Source organism: Zalophus californianus, chromosome 9, assembly GCF_009762305.2.
Source record: "Zalophus californianus isolate mZalCal1 chromosome 9, mZalCal1.pri.v2, whole genome shotgun sequence".
Taxonomy (NCBI): domain Eukaryota; kingdom Metazoa; phylum Chordata; class Mammalia; order Carnivora; family Otariidae; genus Zalophus; species Zalophus californianus.
In genome coordinates, this window is record NC_045603.1 from 126984319 (window position 1) to 127005365 (window position 21047).

Here is a 21047-nt window from a genome sequence, read left to right on the forward strand (position 1 = left end):
GAATGTAAGAGACAGGATGTCAGCAAATGGGCTAAAATACATTCAAGGTAAAGACAAGGATTCTACGGAGGACTCAGAAAAGATTCAGGGGGCAAAGCCCAAACTGGGGAGTATCCCTGAACTCACTGCAGAGTGTTAGGAGCACAGGCAATTGAGTGAAATTCAACTTCACTGAAACTGCATGCAGAGCCGACTGTGCATTGGTCTCAGGATCTTGTTTCCTTGGCCTTGATTTTGGGCTCTCATCGTCTGTGCTGTTGCTGGTAGTACCGACGAGGGGGTTGCTGCCCCTGTGCAGGACGGCCACACGGCCCGTACGCATATGCACATGTGTACACGTAAGATGGAGACCAGGAGCGAATGTCTTCCCCTGGGGGATAGAGGGTATTAGGGACTTTGGAAAGTGAAGGAATGTTTTGGAAAGCCTCTCAGTATGTAAATAATTTTCCTGTTTCTGAATTTCATTTAGCTTGAACTTGAGAAACAGAAATTGCAAGAAGAACAAGAAAATGCCCCAGAGTTTGTGAAGGTTAAAGGCAATCTCAGGAGAACAGGCCAAGAAGTGGCCCAAGCGCAGGAGTCGTAGGCCCTGGCGACAGAGACCGCGCGCCCAGCCCACCACGCGGGGAAGCTGCGAGCAGGCGCCTCCTCAACCAATGCTTAACCTCAGGGCCAAAGCCCCTGGAGAGAACCCCAGCCAGCAGAGAATTGTTACTTTAAAAAGGATTTGGTTTTGGTTTTCCTACAATCCGGGTGGATAAATGATCTGTGACAGTTGCAATTCCTATTCGCCAAACGAAGGATGTTGACCAGCACTTAAGTTGGGATAAGTGAACCTGTGTTCAAAGACTTTAAAAAAAAAAAAACAAAACCCACAACAGCAAAAAAGAGAGAGGACACTGGAATAAATTCTAGAGAGTTGCACTACTTGGTTTTTCTTCCAGGCCAAGTTTAATGGGGCACAGAGCCTTTTTTCTTCTAAAATCTAAAGAAAATGTGTTTTGTTTCTTCCTTTAGTTATCTATTAGATAATTTAGATCACATAGGACGATGTTTGACCTGTTAACATCCAGCATTTGTAAAATCCTTTTTGAAAATCTAGAATTTTCTTGTTCCATTTTACTTTCACCTGTGTTATATTGACACCCAAGAGCGTTAATGTTGAACACAGCTGTTACCTTTTTTGACATTAAGATTCAGAAATAGGGTGAGAAGGTTTAAAAATATGGGAAAAAATACATATAAAAGATAAAGAAAAACACATAAGTGTTCCTCTTGATCTTATTTTAATTCCTTTTGGTTCTCTGATATTAGAATGTGCTATGGTGACATTCCAGTTCGGAGAAGGCACATCATACAAATCCACCTATTGCTTTGATAACTGTTAGAATTTTGTTTTGTTTGGTTTTTGAATTTCTTGCTGAGCTAATCCTTTTATATGAAACAGTCTCCCAGTCCTTCGGAGAAGAAAAACTAGTCCATATTACCCAGCTTCAGTGTCGAAAGTAGAGGGTGCAAAGCTTTGAGAGCAGTCTGGGGAATGCTCCCAAACTCCTCCAAAGAACAAGGAGGAGTTCTTTGGGTATTTTAATGTGAAACAAACATAGGTTGGTCTCCAGGAGGCCTAGCTGGAAGGTTGGTAGTATTTGTACATTTTGAGAGAATCCAAGTTTTGGAAAATTTCAGATGAAGGATCACATACTGCTTCATTTTTTTTCTTGTGAAGAAAGATTGTTCCCCCGCTCTGTTGGAGGTGATGACTACTGTACAGCATCTCAGGAAGCACCGAGGTGAAGGGAGAGACTGCCCCGCTTCCGCACGCTAGCCAGCTTGCTCCCCAAAGTGAAGTCCCAGTCGAACAGCAAAATCCTGATGCAAAATGCATTTGATTACTGCTGGTATGGGCAGGGGTATATTCTACTTAGGGTGATCTGGAAGAATTTATGTGGATTCAGTATGTTCTCCATCAAGATGATTCAGCCAGTCATTTCTACAGTGAAGAGTCTTCTTAAACTTCCTTTACAGGCTCATAGAAAACTGGATCCCAGGCTGTTAATCCTAATAAGCATAGTAGAAATTAGCTTTCTATGGGAATGCTTTATGTTTTCATAGTTGACAGGCTCATATTCAATCCTCATGTGAACAACATAAAGGTAAACACGATGACAATATACTGCTAGTCAGAGGACCATGTCGGTTACACCTAAAATGGGTGATTTCTCATCAGTAAGTATTAATGAATAAAATATGAGATGCTTAAGATAAAATGTTGCTCTATAATAGTTTGCTTTTGAAGGATGGAGTGGTAACTGTTTTTTTCCCATCCTAGCTTTTGAGAGAAGAAAGTATGTTAAATGATCATCTTGAAAGTACCTTTCTGATCACACATTGATTGGAGTGCTTTTTTTGTGTATATGGGCTGATGATGAAATTTGCAAAATGAAGATTCATGACTGGCTCATAGCTTCTCACCTAACTGGATGTTGGATCTTAAGTCCTGTGCCCTTGAAGCAATTCTGCCACTTGATAAAATTCTCAAGGGCCCTGATAGGCCCCGTTAGCAGGACTGATTCTGTTCCTAGAACTTACCTAGAATTCATTCTTCACTGGGAAGAAAAATTACAAAAGCATTTCCCTCCCAATCGCACTCACCAGTCTGCACAATGACGTGTAGTGAGTAGTACAAAGTCTGGCCAAAAGACTTGTAAATAGTGTGAAGTGATGTCTTATGACCAAACGGTGGAATGTACAGGTAGAGAAGCTCTCTGAAGTTGTCAGATCAGCTCGGCTCACAAGCCTGAGTTTCAAAGGGCGCCCGTCTCTCCTCCACACATTAATACTGTACAGTCCAAACTCCTAGGACTCAACGAACATCCGAGCAGTTTTGTGCTTTGAGCCACTTTTTGACAAGAATGGCTCCATTTTTCCACTCCGTGGTTTTCTTAAACTAGTTCAGTGTTTTATAGTCTCCCGGTAGTAAAGTAGTGTTGCTTTCTAAGCTACAACAAACGGTTGACTTTATTCTTCTACTCTGAAAAATCTTGACTTGTTTGAGTGTATATAGTATATATAAAGGGAGCCTTAATGGATTTGTTTTCATAATTTAATATTTTTTGTATTTGCTCTTGTACAATTGTTTTTAATGGAAAGTATTACAGAATTGAGGGTGGAATTCTTAGAACCAAAGTTATTCTTAATAAAAATCACCACACGCTTGGACCATGAAGCTGTGTCTGTCTGATCTGTTGGAGATGGATGTCTGCACTGAAGGTGGGGGCTCTGTGTTCAGCTCAAGGAGTAGAAGGTGGTTTTCGGGACTCCTTTGGTGACTGTCCTCTTTGACAGCCCCCCACCCCGCCTCAAATTAGTTATGTCTTCTGCCTTGTGTCGGTCAGGCTGACAATTCACTGCGTCAAGCAAATTCATGCCAAGAGATCACGCTACTTTTTGTACAATGTGGTATGTTAGCAGTCGCGGTCAGTCCTTCAGATCAAAGTATTCTGATTTTAGGTCGCTTGGTAGGACTGTGGGAGGTATATTTTGGTAAGGGCCACTTTTTAATGCTGTGAGCTAGTACGTATCTGAAGTGCGACCATGAAATTATTCTACTTATTCAGCTAAGTTAACGTAATCCTCAAAAAGTTACTTTGGGAAACTCTACATGTGATGACATTGTACTATTTGAAATAGTTAATGGAGATTCTGGTCTCTTTGTGCCTTTATTTTCCAGCCCCCAGTTATTACTCAGCTTGATGACCCAACTGCTAGTGTCTTTGGACTCTATTTTGAAAATCAGATCTCCTCAGGGCAGTGCAGATTTCCTGCCTCTGAGGGTATACTGTGAGTTCTAAGGGCCAGTGCAGAAGATGGGCTCCAAAATGATTTGTGTGGTAGCTTTTATTCTTGGAATGCAAGCAGGCAGCTTCCCAAGGGGGCAATTCCGAGGCTGGTACTCCATTTCCTGGAGCCACTCTATGCTTGTTTGTTTCTTAGCGTAATAGTAATAGATTTGAAAAAAGACAGGGCAATTAAAAAGTGTTTGATAACATTTGAAATGCCAAGTGCACCTAAAAAGTATTAGAATAAAACTGCCAGGCTTACATTTACTAGTATAATGAGAAATGGAGTGTTTTCTTTCTGTGGTCTTAGGGTAAATAAAATCTTTATGAGGAAGCCTCACAATTACAGTTTCTTCCTTTTTGTTTCCTCTTGAGAAGATGCAGTCTGATTATCAACTGGGGATGTTTTCAACGTCTTCCCACTTGTTCCTAGATATCCTAGCAAGATGATAATTGCCAACCAGAGTTCGGTAAAAAGGACACTTGGTTATTTATTGAGAGTATGCTGATTGCCGCTTGGGTGTTGTTGCTCCCAGGCCCCTCAAGGTTGGGGAATATATCTGTATGTCCATGTAAATATATATTTACACATCTGCATTGATACTTATTTTTGTATCTCTAGTTATTGAAAATCATGAGTTCATATTAATACTCTCAAATCTAACCTAATAGTACCTTCTAGCTTTCCTGTTTCCATATTTGTAGCTCCTTTCTCTAGCAGCGAATGCCTCCTCCATGTACTTATTAATTTCCACAACCACCCCCCCATACCTAACCCACCTCCTGCCTTCGCTCAGTGCCATCCCCACTCTGGTCCTGTCTAGTGGCTTTGTGGCTGAATTATCAAGGAAGGAAAGAAGCAAACATGTTTTTCTTGGACATTTAAGCATTTATTGTGAATTTAAACTAATTAAATTCTCTCAAACCTCTTAAACTGCAGATTTAGTATGCCTGACTATTTTGTACCTTTCAAAACTCAAACGGTACGTGAACCATGCTGGATGTGTCAGTTCAGGTTCTCTGGAGAAACAGCCAAGAAGAAAGAAGAAAGGTTTAGTGAAAGATACGATTGATTGATAGGTAGACAGACAGACTTAGGAGGAATTGGCTCATGCAGTTATGGAGGCCCACCATCTGCTGTCTGCATCCTGAAGACCCAGGAGAGCCAGCCAGTGGTGTGATTAAGCTTGAGTCTGAAGGTGTAAGTCTGAGAGCGGGAGACCCCTGTTCCAGCTCAGAAGTCAGGCAGAGAAAGAGAAAGCGAAACCTCCTTTCCTTCCCCTTTTCTGTTCACACAGGCCCTCCGTGAATTGGTTGAGGCACCCCCCCGCCGGGGAGGGCAGCCTACTGAGCCCCTGATCCAAATGCCAGTCTCTCTGGAAACACTCGCATGGACACACGCGGAAATAATGTTTAATCTGGGTACACTGTGGCCCAGTCAGGTTGACACATAAAATTAGACATCATACTCAAATACAATGGTTAACACAGTATTAGAAATAACTTACATAAACCTATTTTACAAGTCAACTTTTGAGCTTTATGTCCCAAAATTTTTTACTTCAAAAATACTTTTCTATTTATTATGGCTGTATTTATTTTCATATCATCCTAGGGGTTCAGTCATATCTCACTCTTATTTCCTGGGCTTGTAGTAATCTTCTACCAAGCCTAAAAGAAAAGGAATTCCTCAGAATGAGAGCGCCATCGAAGGACAGGGAGCCTGGCCCCACAGTGCAAAGCCGATTGAACCATGAGCCACAGGCCTTGGATTAAGTCTTTTTATAATTACTTCTTACTTGCTTTGTCATGGGATTTTTAATCTCTCATTATATATATTACTTTAATTTTTTGGAACTTGGTGTCTTTTCCCAGAAATGAAGTATTCTTTAATTTTGCGCGGTCGGCATTGCCTACTCGTCCTGCCTTTACGATACATTGATCTTGTCTATTAGCATTATTGAAAATTAGATGTGCCTTATCGATATCCTGTAGGATCAGTAGGATTATAATGAGGTTAATTAGTAGGATCATGTTGAGATTTTTGTCTGTAAAGAATCATCAGGTATGTGTGGTGAATTCTTTGAGACATTTGGCTATTATCTTGGGCATACTATTCTATTTAAATTTGTTACTGGGTCTCATCAGTGACTCCTTTTCTACTTGTTATTATATGTGACATGTGACCGCTGATGACAATCAGTCTTCCTTCTTCTTGTACTACTTTTTCGAGTTTCCTCTATTCTTTCCTGTATAGATAGATAGAAATAAGCACATGCCTGTGCTTTATGAAAATATGTATTCTTAGAACAAAATACTCTCATATATAATATCCATCCTTAGTTTGTATTAAGATTCATTTTTGTCTTTTGGGTATCATGAATCTGGCCTTTTGTAGATTCAGCTTCTTAGAATTTTTATCTCCCTTTTTTTTTTTTGGATGCTCAGAATTTTGTAACTTGGCTAGTGGCAGCCCCTCAAGGTTATTCCTATGTTTTCTGAGTTTTATAAAATATTGCTTCTGATAGGAAAGCATCCTTACTTTGTTACAACAGTAGGATGTTTCAGACCATCTTAATTTCTTTTTCCTGACATGAGACATATATGTGCCTTTCAAGGAGTCCTGGTTCCTCTTGATGCAGAATGGAACATGGGGATCACCATCTGGCATGAGGGGTGCACAGGAGAGTTAGTGGACAAAAGTGCTACTGCACTTTTAGTAGTGATAGATCTAGAGGATGTGAAGTCACCCTGGGTTTTCCATTTTAACCCTTTAGGTGGTTCTATCATTTTTCTTAACAGTATGAGTCTCCTTGAACCAAAAACCTTTCCATTACACTTAGATTTACAGAGATATTTTCCTTTAAGAATTATGAAAGCGGGGGGCCTGGGTGGCTCAGTTGGTTAAGTGTCTGCCTTTGGCTCAGGTCATGATCCCGGGGTCCTGGGATCGAGCCCTGCATCTGGCTCCCTGCTCAGCAGGGAGTCAGCTTCTCCCTCTGCCCCTCCCCCCACCTGGTCGTGCTCTCATGCTCTCTCTCAAATAAAATCATTTTAAAAAAATACTTATGAAAGGGGACTTGCCTGCCTAAATGTCAAAACACACTTTTAAGCAACAGTAATTTGGGCAGATACTGCCCCAGAGCAGACAGATAGATCAATGGAACAGAATAGAAAGCCTAAAAGGAGACTCATTTACATACTGAAGTTTACTTTATGATTGAGGCAGAATTTTATTTCAAATCAGTTAGGAAAAGATAAACAATCCAGTGAAAAGTGTTGGGGCCATTGGAACCAAACAAATACGTATTCTTCTATCTAACACCATATGGAAGACTGATGGCCAAATTTATTAAGGTGTTCACATAAAAATAAAACTAGAATTCTGAGAATAGGAGGGGCTTTCCTAATCAAGACATCTAACCCAAAATCTATAATCAAGAAAACTGGCAAATACAGCTGGTGAAAATGAAACATTTTTGTACAAAAAAATATTTTTAAGGGTCAAAAGGCAAGTAACTCAGATATACTGCATGTACAGCAGCAAATGAATAATGCCTATGTTACATACGTGTCTGCAAATGTCAATCCAATACAAAATGAACAAATAGGTAACAGTTAATAAGAGAAATACGAATGGCCCATCAACATATGGAGAGATGCTCTAGTGTCACTAGAATCAGCAAAAGGCAAATTAAAATGAGACAGTTTTATATAAATACAAAGCAAAACTCAAATAGATTAATAATCGCTATTATTGGTGAGGGTGTGGAGCAATAGGTGCTATTAAGTAGACACCTTTGGTGGGAGCACAAATTGGTAAAGCCAACTTTAAGACACACATGCCTTCACACCCTCTAGAATGAAGATAATCAAAAAGACAGGTGTTGACTAGGATTCTGGTGAGAACATAACACTGTGCAGCCACTTTGGAAAAGTCTGGGAGTTTCCGAGAATGTCAAACATAGATCTATCATGACACAGCAATTCTGCTTCTAAGTATATGCCCCAAAAAACAAAGTCTTGCACACAAATGTTCATAGCAGCATTATTCATAGTGGCTAAAAAGCAGAAATGACCCAAATGTCTAGCAACTGGTTGGTGGATAAGCAACTGGTTGGTGTATCCCTATAGTGGAATATTACTGAGCAATAAAAAGGAAGAAAGTACTGATACATGGATAAACCTCAAAAACATCACGCTAAGTGAAAAAAGGCAAACACGAAGGACCATACAGTGTATGGTTACATTTATATGCAATATCCATAATAGATAGAGGAAGTACCATAATGATTGCCTAGGGCAGGGGGTGGGTATGGTGGGAATGGGGAGTAACTGCAAATGGGCATAGGGTGTTTTGGGGTGATGGAAATGATTTAAAATAAAATCATGGTGCTGGTGGCACAATTCTTTATACTAATAATCATGTTAATATAAATATACTAATACCGACCTAAAACTTTTATGGCATGTGAGTAATACATCAGTAAATCTTTTTAATACACGCATATCCTGTGACATACCATTATGTGTCTAGGAATTTGGCCTTCAGGAATATCTATGTGCGCAAAGGTCAAAGATAACAGCCGCAGCATTTCTCAGGAGAACAACCCAATTGAATAATAGTAGCTTACCAAATTAAGTAGAATACATCCGTATTTGCTATTATGGACTATTATATTACCTGTTATATAAGAAAAGCAAGCTTATAGAACCATAGGTAGTATAATCTCATTGACATGAAAAAAATTAAAAGTACATATATAGCCATATATGTATTTAATGCTTACAAATAGGACTGGAAATTTATTGATCATGTCAACAGTGGGAAAGGGAAGGGAATTGGGGTCAGAAATAAAAGGGAGCTGCCATGTTTTATCTGTATATTTTTGTATTTAAAAATTTATGTACAAGAAGAATGTGTTCATAAGTCCTTAGTATTTAAAAAGGCATAAGAAGCAGGGGCACCTGGGTGTTGCAGTAAGTTAAGTGCCCGACTCTTGGTTTCGGCTCACGTCGTACGTGACCTCAGGGTCATGAGATTAAGCCCTGCGTTGGGTTCTGTGCTTAGCACAGAGTCTGCTTGAGATTCTCTCTCCCTCTCCCTCTGCCCCTCCTGCTCGTGCTCGCTCTCTCTCTAAAATAAATAAATAAATAAATCTTTAAAAAAATAAAAGGTCATAAGAAGCAAAGAAGAAAGTTGGAAAATATTTCTGCTTCATACAAGATTATCTCTTAGAATTTAAACACTATTCATTTCGTGATTATTTGCATGTAGAGCGCAGGTATGGTGAGAAATCACAACAGAATGATTTCAGTGTTCCAAAATCGCAGAGTAAAAGTGAATCTGTTGTAAGAAACTGTCAAGAATCCAATTATTTTAAGCACACAGACTTATAATTGATGTACAGTCAAAGAGAAAAAGGGTCCAGGGAAGTCATAACGAGAAGCTTGGGCTCCAGAATGACGGACGAGGAAGGTTTCAGCTCTTTGTTGGCCCCGTAATGACGGAACAGAGACCTGAGCCAGGGCTCCTTGGAAGGGATCCAGCTGTAGGCTTCACCATGAAAACAACTCCGCCCTTTAAATTTCTGCCCTGCCACCGGAATTTCAGGTGATGTGGTTACAGGACTAACTACATTTTTCCTCCTATTATTTTTATTGGCCGAGGCCAAGGTACCTGGCAGTGTGAGGAAATGCAGTTCGGCAATGAACTTTTGGCGCCCTGTGCACACAGGACCTTGGGGGAACTCCCAGTTAACAAATCAAGGCCCTCCTGGCACACATTCTATCTTGGACGATAGTGAAACTTGTGTTCACCTTCTTCCCTGATTCCAGATGGGGCCTTCATCATATTGCTAAGAATACTTTCATTTCTTCTTCTGCTCCTGGATGATGCTTAAGATTTAAGCTTGGAAAGGGATCTAGCCAAGGACTGAGGAATGATGACTCTTGGCCTTTTGTGAAGACCTAGGAGAAGCTGGGATAGAGGTGGGCTGAGGATGGACCTCATCACGGAGAACATAAGTGGCAGCGTTACCCGCTCTGACGTGACCACTGAGGCTTGAGGTGCACTCCCCTGGGTACCTCCTTGGTCATCTGCAGATGGCTATTCATTTGAGAGATTCCAGGAAATCCCTGCACCTGTGTCAGCCAAGTGCGAATGGGGAGGGAAGCAGCATGATTAAAACATCTACTGCTAACCAAGAGACCAGAATCTTGCACGAGGAACTGTGAGCCAGTACCAGTCTTCAGAGGTAGACTCTCCGGAGTTAACAGCCATCCCAGGGCCTTATCTAGGAGAACATTCCCTGTGTAAACTCAAATGAGCGAAGGTGATTTTCTGGCTACTGTAAATTGGCTTTAATTTGATGAGTTGGTGCCCTTGTTATCTGCAGAGGGCTGTTCCTGTGTGTGCTCTTTCTTTTCATTCCCCTTTCCTTCCTTAATTTCCATGTTTCCCAAGGATAAGCAGCCAGATCAATCAACTAAAATTACTTACCAAATACACGTACCAGCTACCTCGAGAGGAGCTTGTTCCAGCCCTGGAGGTGTTTATAATCTTGTTCAGAGGTAAGACATTGCATAAGACGTAATAAATAATAACACTAAATAAAATGACACATCAACACCTACAAGATGCGAACCACAGGAGCAAATTAAGAAAAGAAAAGAAACACACTAAATCCAGTGGTTCCAGTGCTGCATTAGATGGTCACATACATGTTCTCTGAGGGAGGACGTGGAAATTAACAGTTGGGATAATGTTTGGAATTAAATGTGAATCTTATTTGTCCTTGATCTTCCTCTCTGCTTCACAGACTCTTCCTTCTAAAACTAAGACGGGACAGTTTGAGACCCCTGTTTCTTGTGAATGAATACCAGCAGTGGGAGAGAGATTGTACGTTGTGGGGGGCGGCGGGGGGATGCGATCAGCCCATAGCCTCCCCCCCATGATGGTGGTGTTGCCAGGTGACATCCGTCCTTGCTGATTTCCACAGACCCTCCTGCGGTGCTTGAGGTAGACTGTGGGCGAGTTCAGGTTTACTGTCCTGTGGCAGGCTGTCCCCCGCTCCTGAAGTGGGCGGGCACACAGGCGTGAATGGGCTTCTGGCGAAGTGGGCGTTTCCGCCCGGGCTGTTGGTCCACACTTTATCACAGTGCTCAGTGCTGGGGATACAATGCTGAGCACAACCATATTCGGTCCCTGCCTTTTTGGAGCTTAAAATCTAGTGAGGAGGCAACTATTTCTCAAGGAATCACACGAACGAATAGAAATGACAGCCGTGGTAAGTGCTCCGAAGCACCGCCTCCAAAAAGGAGGAGCCCAGAAAATGCGAGTGAACCCACAGGGCAGGTCATGCCAACAGGTGGAGCCAACTAGAAACCCAGGACAGTCGGGAAGGCCACGGGCAGGTCTGACCAGTACAAGATGGAAGGCAATAGGCGCCCTTGCTCTCCCACATTGTATTTTTCAGACAAGGGGATTGAATCTATAATCAAGCCCTGGATAAATTCAAATGGAAGCTTTTTGTTTACCTTTACTGGTAAACTGTGAGTCTTCAAAAATCAGTCTCCTCTCCTCTTTCTCAGTACAAGTCATTGTCTTTCCCACTCTCTTTCCTGACTCTCCCTTCAATCTTAAGAGATAACTGCTGATCATAAATCACTAGGCAGGTGAGTTCTTTTTTGCGAACCTGGAACCTCAGGGCTCTAATGAATCAACATTTCTTTACCTGATTTTCTATAATGGCCTATGTTTCTTATACACAGATCTGGAGGCATCTTGCCAATGTCCTATTTATCCAAGCTGTGTTGGCTTTTTCTGCAGTGCTGTTTAATTTTCCTCCTATCTTACTTTATACATGGTGGCTTTTGGCTGTGGTATGTGTCCTCACAGCCCCCACCCCCTATTCTGTGCCAGAGCAGTGAGAGGGGCCTCCCGCGGAGCCGCAGAAATGCCGGGTAAGGGAATGGCAGGTGAGGGAATGGCGGGGTTGGAGGGCAGCCAGCCCAGGCAGTGAGAGTGGCCAGAATCCAGAGAAGACTCATTCTTTCCTGAGCCCACTCTCTCCTCTCCCTACTGTGTGCTCACACTTTATTTTGTGTCCACTAACATTTACTGAGCTCCCACTGTGTGTGCTAGTCAGCATGAAGAAGATAAAACGGGACTAGAACAGGGTCCCCATTCTTGAGCTTATATTCTTGGCAAGCCTCTGCCAGTAAATAAGCATCCCCCACATGCAAGGAGCCTCCCATATATTGACCTTGACAAAGGTGGATATGGAAAGTGTAGGAGCTATGAAAATATATATATTTTTTTCTATGTATGAAGCAAGTTCAAATTCAGGTGTCACAAGGAAGCACCATGGTCTTGTCTGTGTCCCCATATGAACATAATGATAGGCTCACACACACTTTTTTTAAGAGTTTATTTATTTGAGAGTGCGCGTGCCAAGGAAGGGGGAGGGGCAGGGGGAGAGGCAGACTCCCCGCGGAGCAGGGAACCTGATTTGGGGCTCAATCCCAGGACTCTGGGATCGTGACCTGAGCCGAAGGCAGACGCTTAACCCCTTAACCCCTTTCCATGCACGGGGTTCACAGTAAGAAGATTGGTGACATTAGGCTTTTGCAACTCGGATTAGCTTCTTTTTGCTAGGATATTTTAATCTTTAGTATTGAGTAGTTGAGCAGCTTAAATAAACTACATTCAAGCCCTTGCCTCCGTCTACACCGTCGCTCCAGGGAGCGTGCAGTTGCTGCCCTTTCTGTCCTGGAAACGATGCGAGATGCTGCCACCTAGTGTGCATTAGCAGGACTTTTAAAACTTTTTAATTACAATTGTAATTCGTTATATTGTTACTATTATTATCATCATTTCCTCTGTCGGCCTTAAGTTTTTTTTTCAGTACCCTAATCTTCCGTTCTTGGTCTCAGGTGAACCAGTGTTAACCCAGCCCCCCACTCCCACCCCAGCTCATCCCCCCACTCCCACCCCACCCCCCATTTGATATGCCGGCTTCTCCGGCTCCAGGGCCGCCTCTTCCTGCGGCGCAGCAGGTCACTGAGCCGCCTGACGATCAGTTTTCCTCCTCCGGGAAATGGGCAAACCCTACGCCGCCTGTATTGTGAGGCTCACAGTTCCACCCATTCGTTCAGCCAGCCAGCAATACGCCGAGCAAGCGGCTCCCTTCGAGCTCCGGATCCCCAGGTGAGTGAGAAAGTGAGGGCCCTGCAGCCAGGGAGCCCGGCATATATAGATATAAAGAGAGAGAGAGAGAGAGAGAGAAACCGGCTGTCTCCCCGCACGGCCGGTGCGCATGCCTTCCGGCTGCCACCTGCGGAAATCTCCTGACTGCTCATGACCCCGTTCTATTACCCTGCCCACCAGGCAGCTCGTCACAGCCACACTCTGCTCCTGCTCTGCGCAGAGGGGTCCCGCGTGTGTCATGCTCTGTCATGCACGACAGAGGTGGTACGTGCCTTTCCGTCCCTTGACACAGTGCAAGCATCTTGAAGACATCGGCAACAGTCTGAACTAAAGGCAGTTTTGCTGATTTGGAGTAAGTGAACAGCACGGGAAAAAGCACTCCGTAAACGGTAAAATGCCATAGAAACCTAAGTCAGCAGATGATTTGAAAATGTCTTTATAAAATGCAAATGGATTTAGAATATAAAATATTCATTTGTTTCCGAGCACGCTCTTTTTGATTTTAGCCCACTTTCTATACCAACAAAGGATTACTTCCACCCTTCTAACCAGGGGTTACTACATGGGGAAATAGTCCTTACTGAGTAGTCTGAAGTAGCAGTAGTACCAAAATAGTCTCCTTACTGAGAAAGAGATTTGAACCTGTTCCTATACAGACTTTACACAAAAGCAAGCCTGGGGGCACGTGGGTGGCTCAGTCGGTTAAAGGTGGGACTCTTGGTTTTGGCTCAGGTCTTGATCTCAGGGTCCTCAGGGTCAGAGATGGAGCCCCGTGTTGGGCTCAGCACTCAGCACTCAGCAGGGAGTCTGCTGGAGATTCTCTCTCCCCCTCCCTCTGCCCCTCCTCCACGCTCTCTCTGTCTCTCTCAAATAAAATAAATAAATAAAATCTTAAAAAAAAAAAAAAAAGCGAGCCTGACCTTCCCTGCCTTCAAGAGGCTTCAGGGAAGTGACTCCAACTGGGGGAAAACCTTGCCAGGAAATGGAAGGGACCTGGCCTTGGCTCAGGTCCTTGGTTCTGCCTGGGGCTCTGCCTCTCAGTGAGGCAGAATTTCATTAACCTTCTCAGCAGAACAAAGGAGCCTCAAAATCATTTCTGAGGTCCCTTCCAGCCCTCGGGTTCTTAGATTCAGATCTTGGCTCTGTAGCCTCATTACTGAGAGTTTCTTAATTGATTTGGGAAATCAATTTCCTTGCCTATAAATTAGAGCTGGTCTAACTCATTGGAAAATTGTGGGCAGTGCAGAGAAATGTGAATGTGAATTGCCCACGCAATTTAAAATCTAATAAATGCAGGGAAGAATGGAGGAGCACAGTGTTGCCAGAGGAAAGTCAAAAGGGATGGTTCCCTAACAGTGGCTGTTTTCTCTGTTGGGAAGATGAATTAGGTAGATGACACCTGAAACCTTTTTTCTTTGGAATGATAAACAGATATACATAATCTGCGACATCAGCAACTGTGTCTCTTGTTCTCTAAGAAAGAATGTCTTCCTCCTTCTGTTGTCTCCTCTCAGACTCTTCTGCCCTTCTGTGCAACAGTCCCAGACTCAAAGGTGATCAAGCTCAAGGCCTTCTTCTGCCTGTGCTTTTGGTTGCTAATAAAAATTGCTTTATATGAAATAATTTGGAAGTGGGGGGAAAATATTACATTAAAAGACCAAAATACTCTTAAATAATACTACATGCTTAAAAAACACCGAACAGTGATCAAAAAGTCCTTAAAGTCCCTAGATAGCTTCAATGGCAAGTTTTACCAGATAGTTAAGAAAAAATAATTCCAGTTTTACAGAAACTATGCTTGAGCACAGCAAAGGATAAAATCTATATTAGAAAACCCAAAACCAAACCAAACAAAAATCTGGCCACAGCAATCATTATTAATGGTGAGAATATTGCTTTTGAGGTAAGTAATGATCAAAGGGCTGTCACAACCTTTAGTCATCTTTGTACTGGAGGTCTTAGAAAGTACAGTAAGGCAAGAAAAATCAATAGAAGTATAAGGATAATAAAGGAAGAAATGAAATGGTTATTTACAGAAATTGTCATTGTATATATGGGGAATCCGAAAGAGTCTATGAAAAGTTTACTAGATTAAATAAAAAGTTGTCAAAATTGTAGATGTAATATTAATATACAAAAACATTATATTTTTGTATACTGGCAAGAAAAATTTAGAAAATGAAAGGGATGTTATTTATTTTTGCTGTGAACCTAAAGCTGCTCTAAAAAATAAAATTTGTCAGGGCACCTGGGTGGCTCAGTCGTTAGGCTTCTGCCTTCAGCTTGGGTCATGATCCCGGGGTCCTGGGATCGAGCCCCGCATCGGGCTCTCTGCTCGGCGGGAAGCCTGCTTCTCCCTCTCCCACTCCCCCTGCTTGTGTTCCCTCTCTCACTGTATCTCTCTCTGTCAAATAAATAAATAAAATCTGAAAAAATAAATAAATAAAATTTGTTAATTTTTAAAAGTTGCTATTTAGAATAGCACTCTGTATATATTGCTATATATATATTTTTATATATATATAAAGTTGCTATTTAGAATAGCAATATATACATCATATATTTTATATAAAAGTTGCTATTTAGAATAGCACTATATATATATTGCTGCATATATATAGCAATGTATAGATATTTTATACCTATAAAAAGTTGCTATTTAGAATAGTTGTGTGTGTGTGTATATATATATATATATATATATATATATATATATATATAATTTATATGGTAATCTCTACACCCAACCTGGGGCTCGAACTCACAACCCTGAGATCAAGAGTCAGGCACCCCTAGAAGAGCAGAAACATTTTAAAAATTCTAAGTATTTATTGAAAAATATCAAAGCAGTTAAATCAATGGAGAAATATACTATGCTCATGGATTAGAAGATACTTTTTCCAAACTGATTTATATTCTCAAAGCAATCTCAGTAGGTTTTTGTGTGTGTGTTCACAGGCACACGTGTGTGTTTGTATAATTCAATATAAGCAGATTCTAAATTTATATGGAAGTATAAAGGGCCAAGTATAACCAAGGAGAAGAGATCAGCCTAAGAAGGCTAGCCCTACCAGATATCAAGACATAGTATAAACTAGACAATTGCCCCATGAACAACATGGGTTTGAACTGTGCAGTTTCACTTATATGTGGATTTTTTTTTCGATAAATACAGGACAGAACTGTAAATGTATTTTCTCTTCCTAATGATTTTCTTAATGGCATTTTCTTTTCTCTAGTTGGCTTTATTATAAGTATGCAGTACATAATACATATCATGCAAAATATGTGTTAATTGACTGATTATGTGATCAGTAAGGCTTCCAGCCAACAGTAGGCTATTAATAGTTACGTTTTAGGGGGGGAAAGTTACATGTGGATTTTTGACCATGCCCCTAATCCCTGCATTGTTCAAAAGTCAAATGTAATAAGATTGTGTGGTATGGATGTAGAAATAAAAAAAAAATATAGAACAAGAGAACTCAATAGTCTCCAAAGAACAGATCTGCACAGATATTGTTGGTTATACAACATAGCTGATATTACAGATCTGGAGGGAGGAGGATTGACATTTTAATAAATGTTGCTGAAACAATCATTTATCCAGGTGGGAAAAATGAAATTGGATTCTACATCATACCCTACACAAAAATCAATTCCAGGTGGACTAAAGAACCTAAATATGAAAGCAAAAGTTGAAAGCATTTAGAAAGGAATATTTTCCAGGCTTTGGAATAGTGACGCATTTCTTAAGACAAAAATCGTAAGGGAGTTATTAGCAATATAATAATCAACAAAGGGCTCCCATCCAGAATCTATAAGGAAATCTTATAAATTAATAAGAGGAGACAAAGAACTCAACAGAGAATTGCATTAAAGATATGAACAAATATTGCACAAAAGAAAGATCATTCAATGGCCAGAAAGCATATGAAGGACAGCCAGCCTCATTAGTGATTGTCAAATGCAAATTGAGACCGTAGAGTGATGCCATTACACGCACACTAGATTTGGAATTTTAAAGGACTGACAATATCGTGTTTTGGCAGGAATATGGAGCAACTAGAACTACTGCACCCTGGGGTGAGAGTGAATATTGCTGCAACTTTTTGGAAAGCAGCCAGAATTCCTTTGTAACACCGAGCATGTGCTCACACTCTAGGACCTTAGCACTTCACTGGTACGGATGCTGTATTCATTTTCTAGTGCTGCGTAACAAAAACCACCACAAATACAGCAGCTGAAAATATCACACACTCTTAGCTCACAGCATAGAGCTGTCAAAAGTCTGATGGGTTGCACTGGGTTCTCTGCTTCAAGCTCGCCCAAGGCCAAAGTCAAGGTGTCAGCTGGGCTGGGCTCTTGTCTTCAAGCTCATTCAGGTTGTTGACAGGAGTCAGTTCCCTGTGCTTGTAACACTGAGGTCTTGTTTCCTGTTTGCCATCAGTGGTGGGGGAGACCCCTCACAGGACCTGGAGGTCTCTCTTTGGCCAGCAAGACCACACCATGTCCTTCTCCTACTTTGCATTTCTCGGACTTCTTCAGCAAGCAGTCAGAGAAAACTTGGCTTTAAGCCCTGTAAAGTTTCCTTTGATTAGTATAGGCACCCTGGCATGATCTGCCTTTTTGATTAACACAGAGACAATGGATTAGTAATCTTAATTACATATACTGAATCTCTTTTGCTATGTAACTTAACATAATCATGGGTGTATGACCTCCTGACTGTCACAGTCCCAGGGAAAAGGGTGGGAAATCTGGGAGGTATTTCAGTTTCCCCTGCCCCATACATATTTATGAGATACTATCCCACATGTGTACGAAGAGCCAAACATAAAAATGTTCATAACCCCCAAATGAATACTTGCCAATGTTTATTGCCATTAGATGAATAAATGATGATATAATCAGAAGATAAAATTCTGTAGAGCAGTAGAAATAAGGGAACTGCAACCACATTCATCAACAGGATGAACCTCACAAACGATGTTAAGCAAAAGAAATTGTTTGCAAAAGAATGCATAGCTTGGCTCCTTTCACATAAAGTACGGAGAGAGGCAAAAGGAGACTATTTTGTGGCAAAATCTAGTGAATAGTGATTACCTAAAATGTGGTAAAACTATTAAGGGAATGAAAGTATTCTTAGAAAAATCAGGATGCAGTTACTTCACATACCTCTCAGTTTGGGAAGGAGGATGCGTCAGGGTGAAGAATGAAAGAAGTTTCTAAGTTACTCCGATGTTCTACTTCGTAACCTGGGTCATGGTTGTGTGTGTTTGCTTTATAATTATTTATAGTGTAGGCGTATGTTTTATACACTCTCCTATAGTATGAAAATATTTCACATTACATTTTTTTAAAGGGCAAATTTTCTTTTTTTCCTTTTTTTTTTTTAGAGGTGGGGGAGGGACAGAGGGAGAAGAGAGAGAGGGTCCGTGCTCAGTGCAGAACCCGACACAGGGCTCAATCTCACGACCCTGAGATCATGACCTGAGCCAAAATCAAGAGTTGGATGCTTAACCAGCTGAGCCGCCCAGGTGCCCCTAAAGGGTGACTTTTCAATGAAATGTTACAAAACCAGGAGGCTTTCACAAAACAACGGTCCCAAAGGAGAGGATCTCCAGTTTCACCTCAGAGCCGGGCGCCCTCCCCTGCTTGGCGACCGTATCTGGCCTGTCCACCAACACTCCCAGTGGGCTCTGGCCAGTGCCCGTACTCAGTGGCGGAAATACAGTTTTACTGTTCCAGGAGAAAAGGGGAGACAGTGGGGGTGCCCTAATATGGCAGCAAAGGATTTTAGATTAGATTTGCTTTACCTTTTCGTTTTTTTTTTAAATCAGTCCCACTGGCAACAATTGTAATAAATCTGTAGCAAGTATACTGGCCTTCCCTGTTTGTCATTGCAAACCTAAGACCCCCTCCTCTTCATCTCTTTTTACTGGCTCCCTATCATGAGGCTGAGAGAGAGTGCAAGCATCTCCTTATAGGAAATTTCTTTTTTTATATATATTTTTTATTTATTCATTTGAGAGAGAGAAACTGACAGAGAATGAGCAGGGGGAGGGGCAGAGGGAGAAGCAGACTCCCCGCTGAGCAGGGAGCCCGATGCGGGGCTCGATCCCAGGACCCTGGGATCAGGGCCTGAGCCGAAGGCAGACGCTTAACGACTGAGCCACCCAGGCGCCCCTCCTTATAGGAAATTTCATTTGTATTTTCCTTGAAACACCAGATTCCTCTAAAAATGAAACAAACAGAAGTGAAGGGGAGCAGGGCCATGCCTAACCGTCGCTCATTACAGTCACTTAATCTGTTGTAATTTCTTTTGGTTCTAACCTCTATTTCCATGTCTCAGGTAAGCGCCCAGGAGACTTTTCTGCCTATGAAGTCTCTGAGGCACTGGACCTTGTGGCCATTCAAAGTTGGAACCTCCTTTGTTCTCTGAGGGTGCACTTTGGATGCTCCTACTAGAAATTTGGCAAAGGGCGCTCAGTGTATACCATTTGGGGAGATAAAATCCATGCAACAATGTCTTAATTCAGTCATTTCCTTGTATCAAGGGTTTCGCCGTTATTTTATGGAATGAATGTGTTGCTTTGAAAAGAGCGCCATGTGAGGAAATGAATAACTATCCAGTAAGTAAAATCTAAATTCATTCTAGTAACAGACTTTATCAGTTATTTCCCCCCAGACACTGGACAAGCATCCTGCAGCGTGGCGCCCCGGTGCCTGACCCAGCAGCTAGCAGGGACTCGTTGGGTCACGGCCGAGCATTAGGCCAAGGATCCAGGCTTTGATTAGTGCTTTGTCCAGACCACACTTTCAGGATCACTGGATCAAGAGACTTGTTTTCTAGCATGTTATTTTGTGAATTTTGAATGAAAAAAAGTAACAATTTTTTTTTATTAATTACGTTCAATTAGCCAACATGTAGTACATTGTTAGTTTTTGATGTAGTGTTCATTGGTTCATTAGTTGCATATAACACCCAGTGCTCATCACAACACGTGCCCTCCTTAATATCCATCACCGGGTTACCCTGTCCCCCCACTCCCCACCCTTCTGTAACCCTCAGTTGTCCACTGCACCAAGCAGGAAGGCCATAGAGCCCCGAGGCTTGAGTTTATGGTATTAAGATCTTAAAGACTCACGATTCTGTTTGTATTAGAAATGAAAAGTTGAGTTGTGCTAGTCAATGTGGAACAGCACAGCACATATCTTTTCCCATAAAATGAGTTTATTAAATGAAATGTAGATACACTGGGTGACGTGGGATGGCCCATCGCACTAATTAAAAGAGATAGCCTGTACTATTAGGCTCCAGAACCTTGTGTTAGGCCTGAAGGGGGTATTAAAACCACAAAACTTCCCCTTGATGGTTGTAAGAGCAAATTCCTGTGTCATGAGTTAAAAACAAACAAACAAGCTGTCTGTAGCGGTCACTCCTCATATTTTTAACCACAGATTTCCATAAGATAAAAAGAGGAGAATCAGAATTTAAGGCAATGTGTAGTCAGTGGGTTTTTTTTTTTTTTTTTTTTTTTTTTGGTCTTTTTGTTCAGTTTCTTGTTCCGAAATGAGTCTGCTGGCCTCCCAGGCCCACGGGTCTGGCGCAGCCCAGCACAGATTCTCCCCTCAGAAGCACAGGTGAAGGGTCTGGCTCCTGCCTCCTGCTGAGGGTTGTAGTTACTCCTGGGCTGCCCTAGAACCTCCTTGGCCCCCCAACATCCAACTGCCCAGGAACCAATACCTGTGCTGCTCCACAGCACCCGTGGGACCAAGACCCAATTGCATCAGTGAGTAAACTTCCTAGAGAATCTAGAAAGTGAGGCTTCTTCCCTGCCCTCCTTCTTCTCTCTCTTTTTTTCTTTTTTAAGTAGGCTCAGCACCCAGTGTGGGGCTTGAACTCACGACCCTGCGATCAGGAGTCTCACACTCCACCGACTAAGCCAGCCCAGTGCCCCATCGCGTGCTCCTGCTTCAATTCATAAAGACAAGAG

At 41.9% G+C, this 21047-nt stretch overlaps 1 protein-coding gene across 5 annotated transcripts in view; it reads left to right on the forward strand.

The window, feature by feature from the left end:
- Window positions 1-3226, forward strand: part of FAM107B (family with sequence similarity 107 member B) — a 229031-nt gene extending 225805 nt beyond the window's left edge. For all 5 annotated transcript variants that reach the window (XM_027594490.2, XM_027594493.2, XM_027594496.2 and 2 more), the window contains one exon: window positions 470-3226. In XM_027594490.2, coding sequence (XP_027450291.1) covers window positions 470-586 — 117 coding nt within the window. In that variant the 3' untranslated portion in view covers window positions 587-3226. The remainder of the gene's footprint in view (window positions 1-469) is intronic.
- Window positions 3227-21047: the final 17821 nt, after the last annotated feature.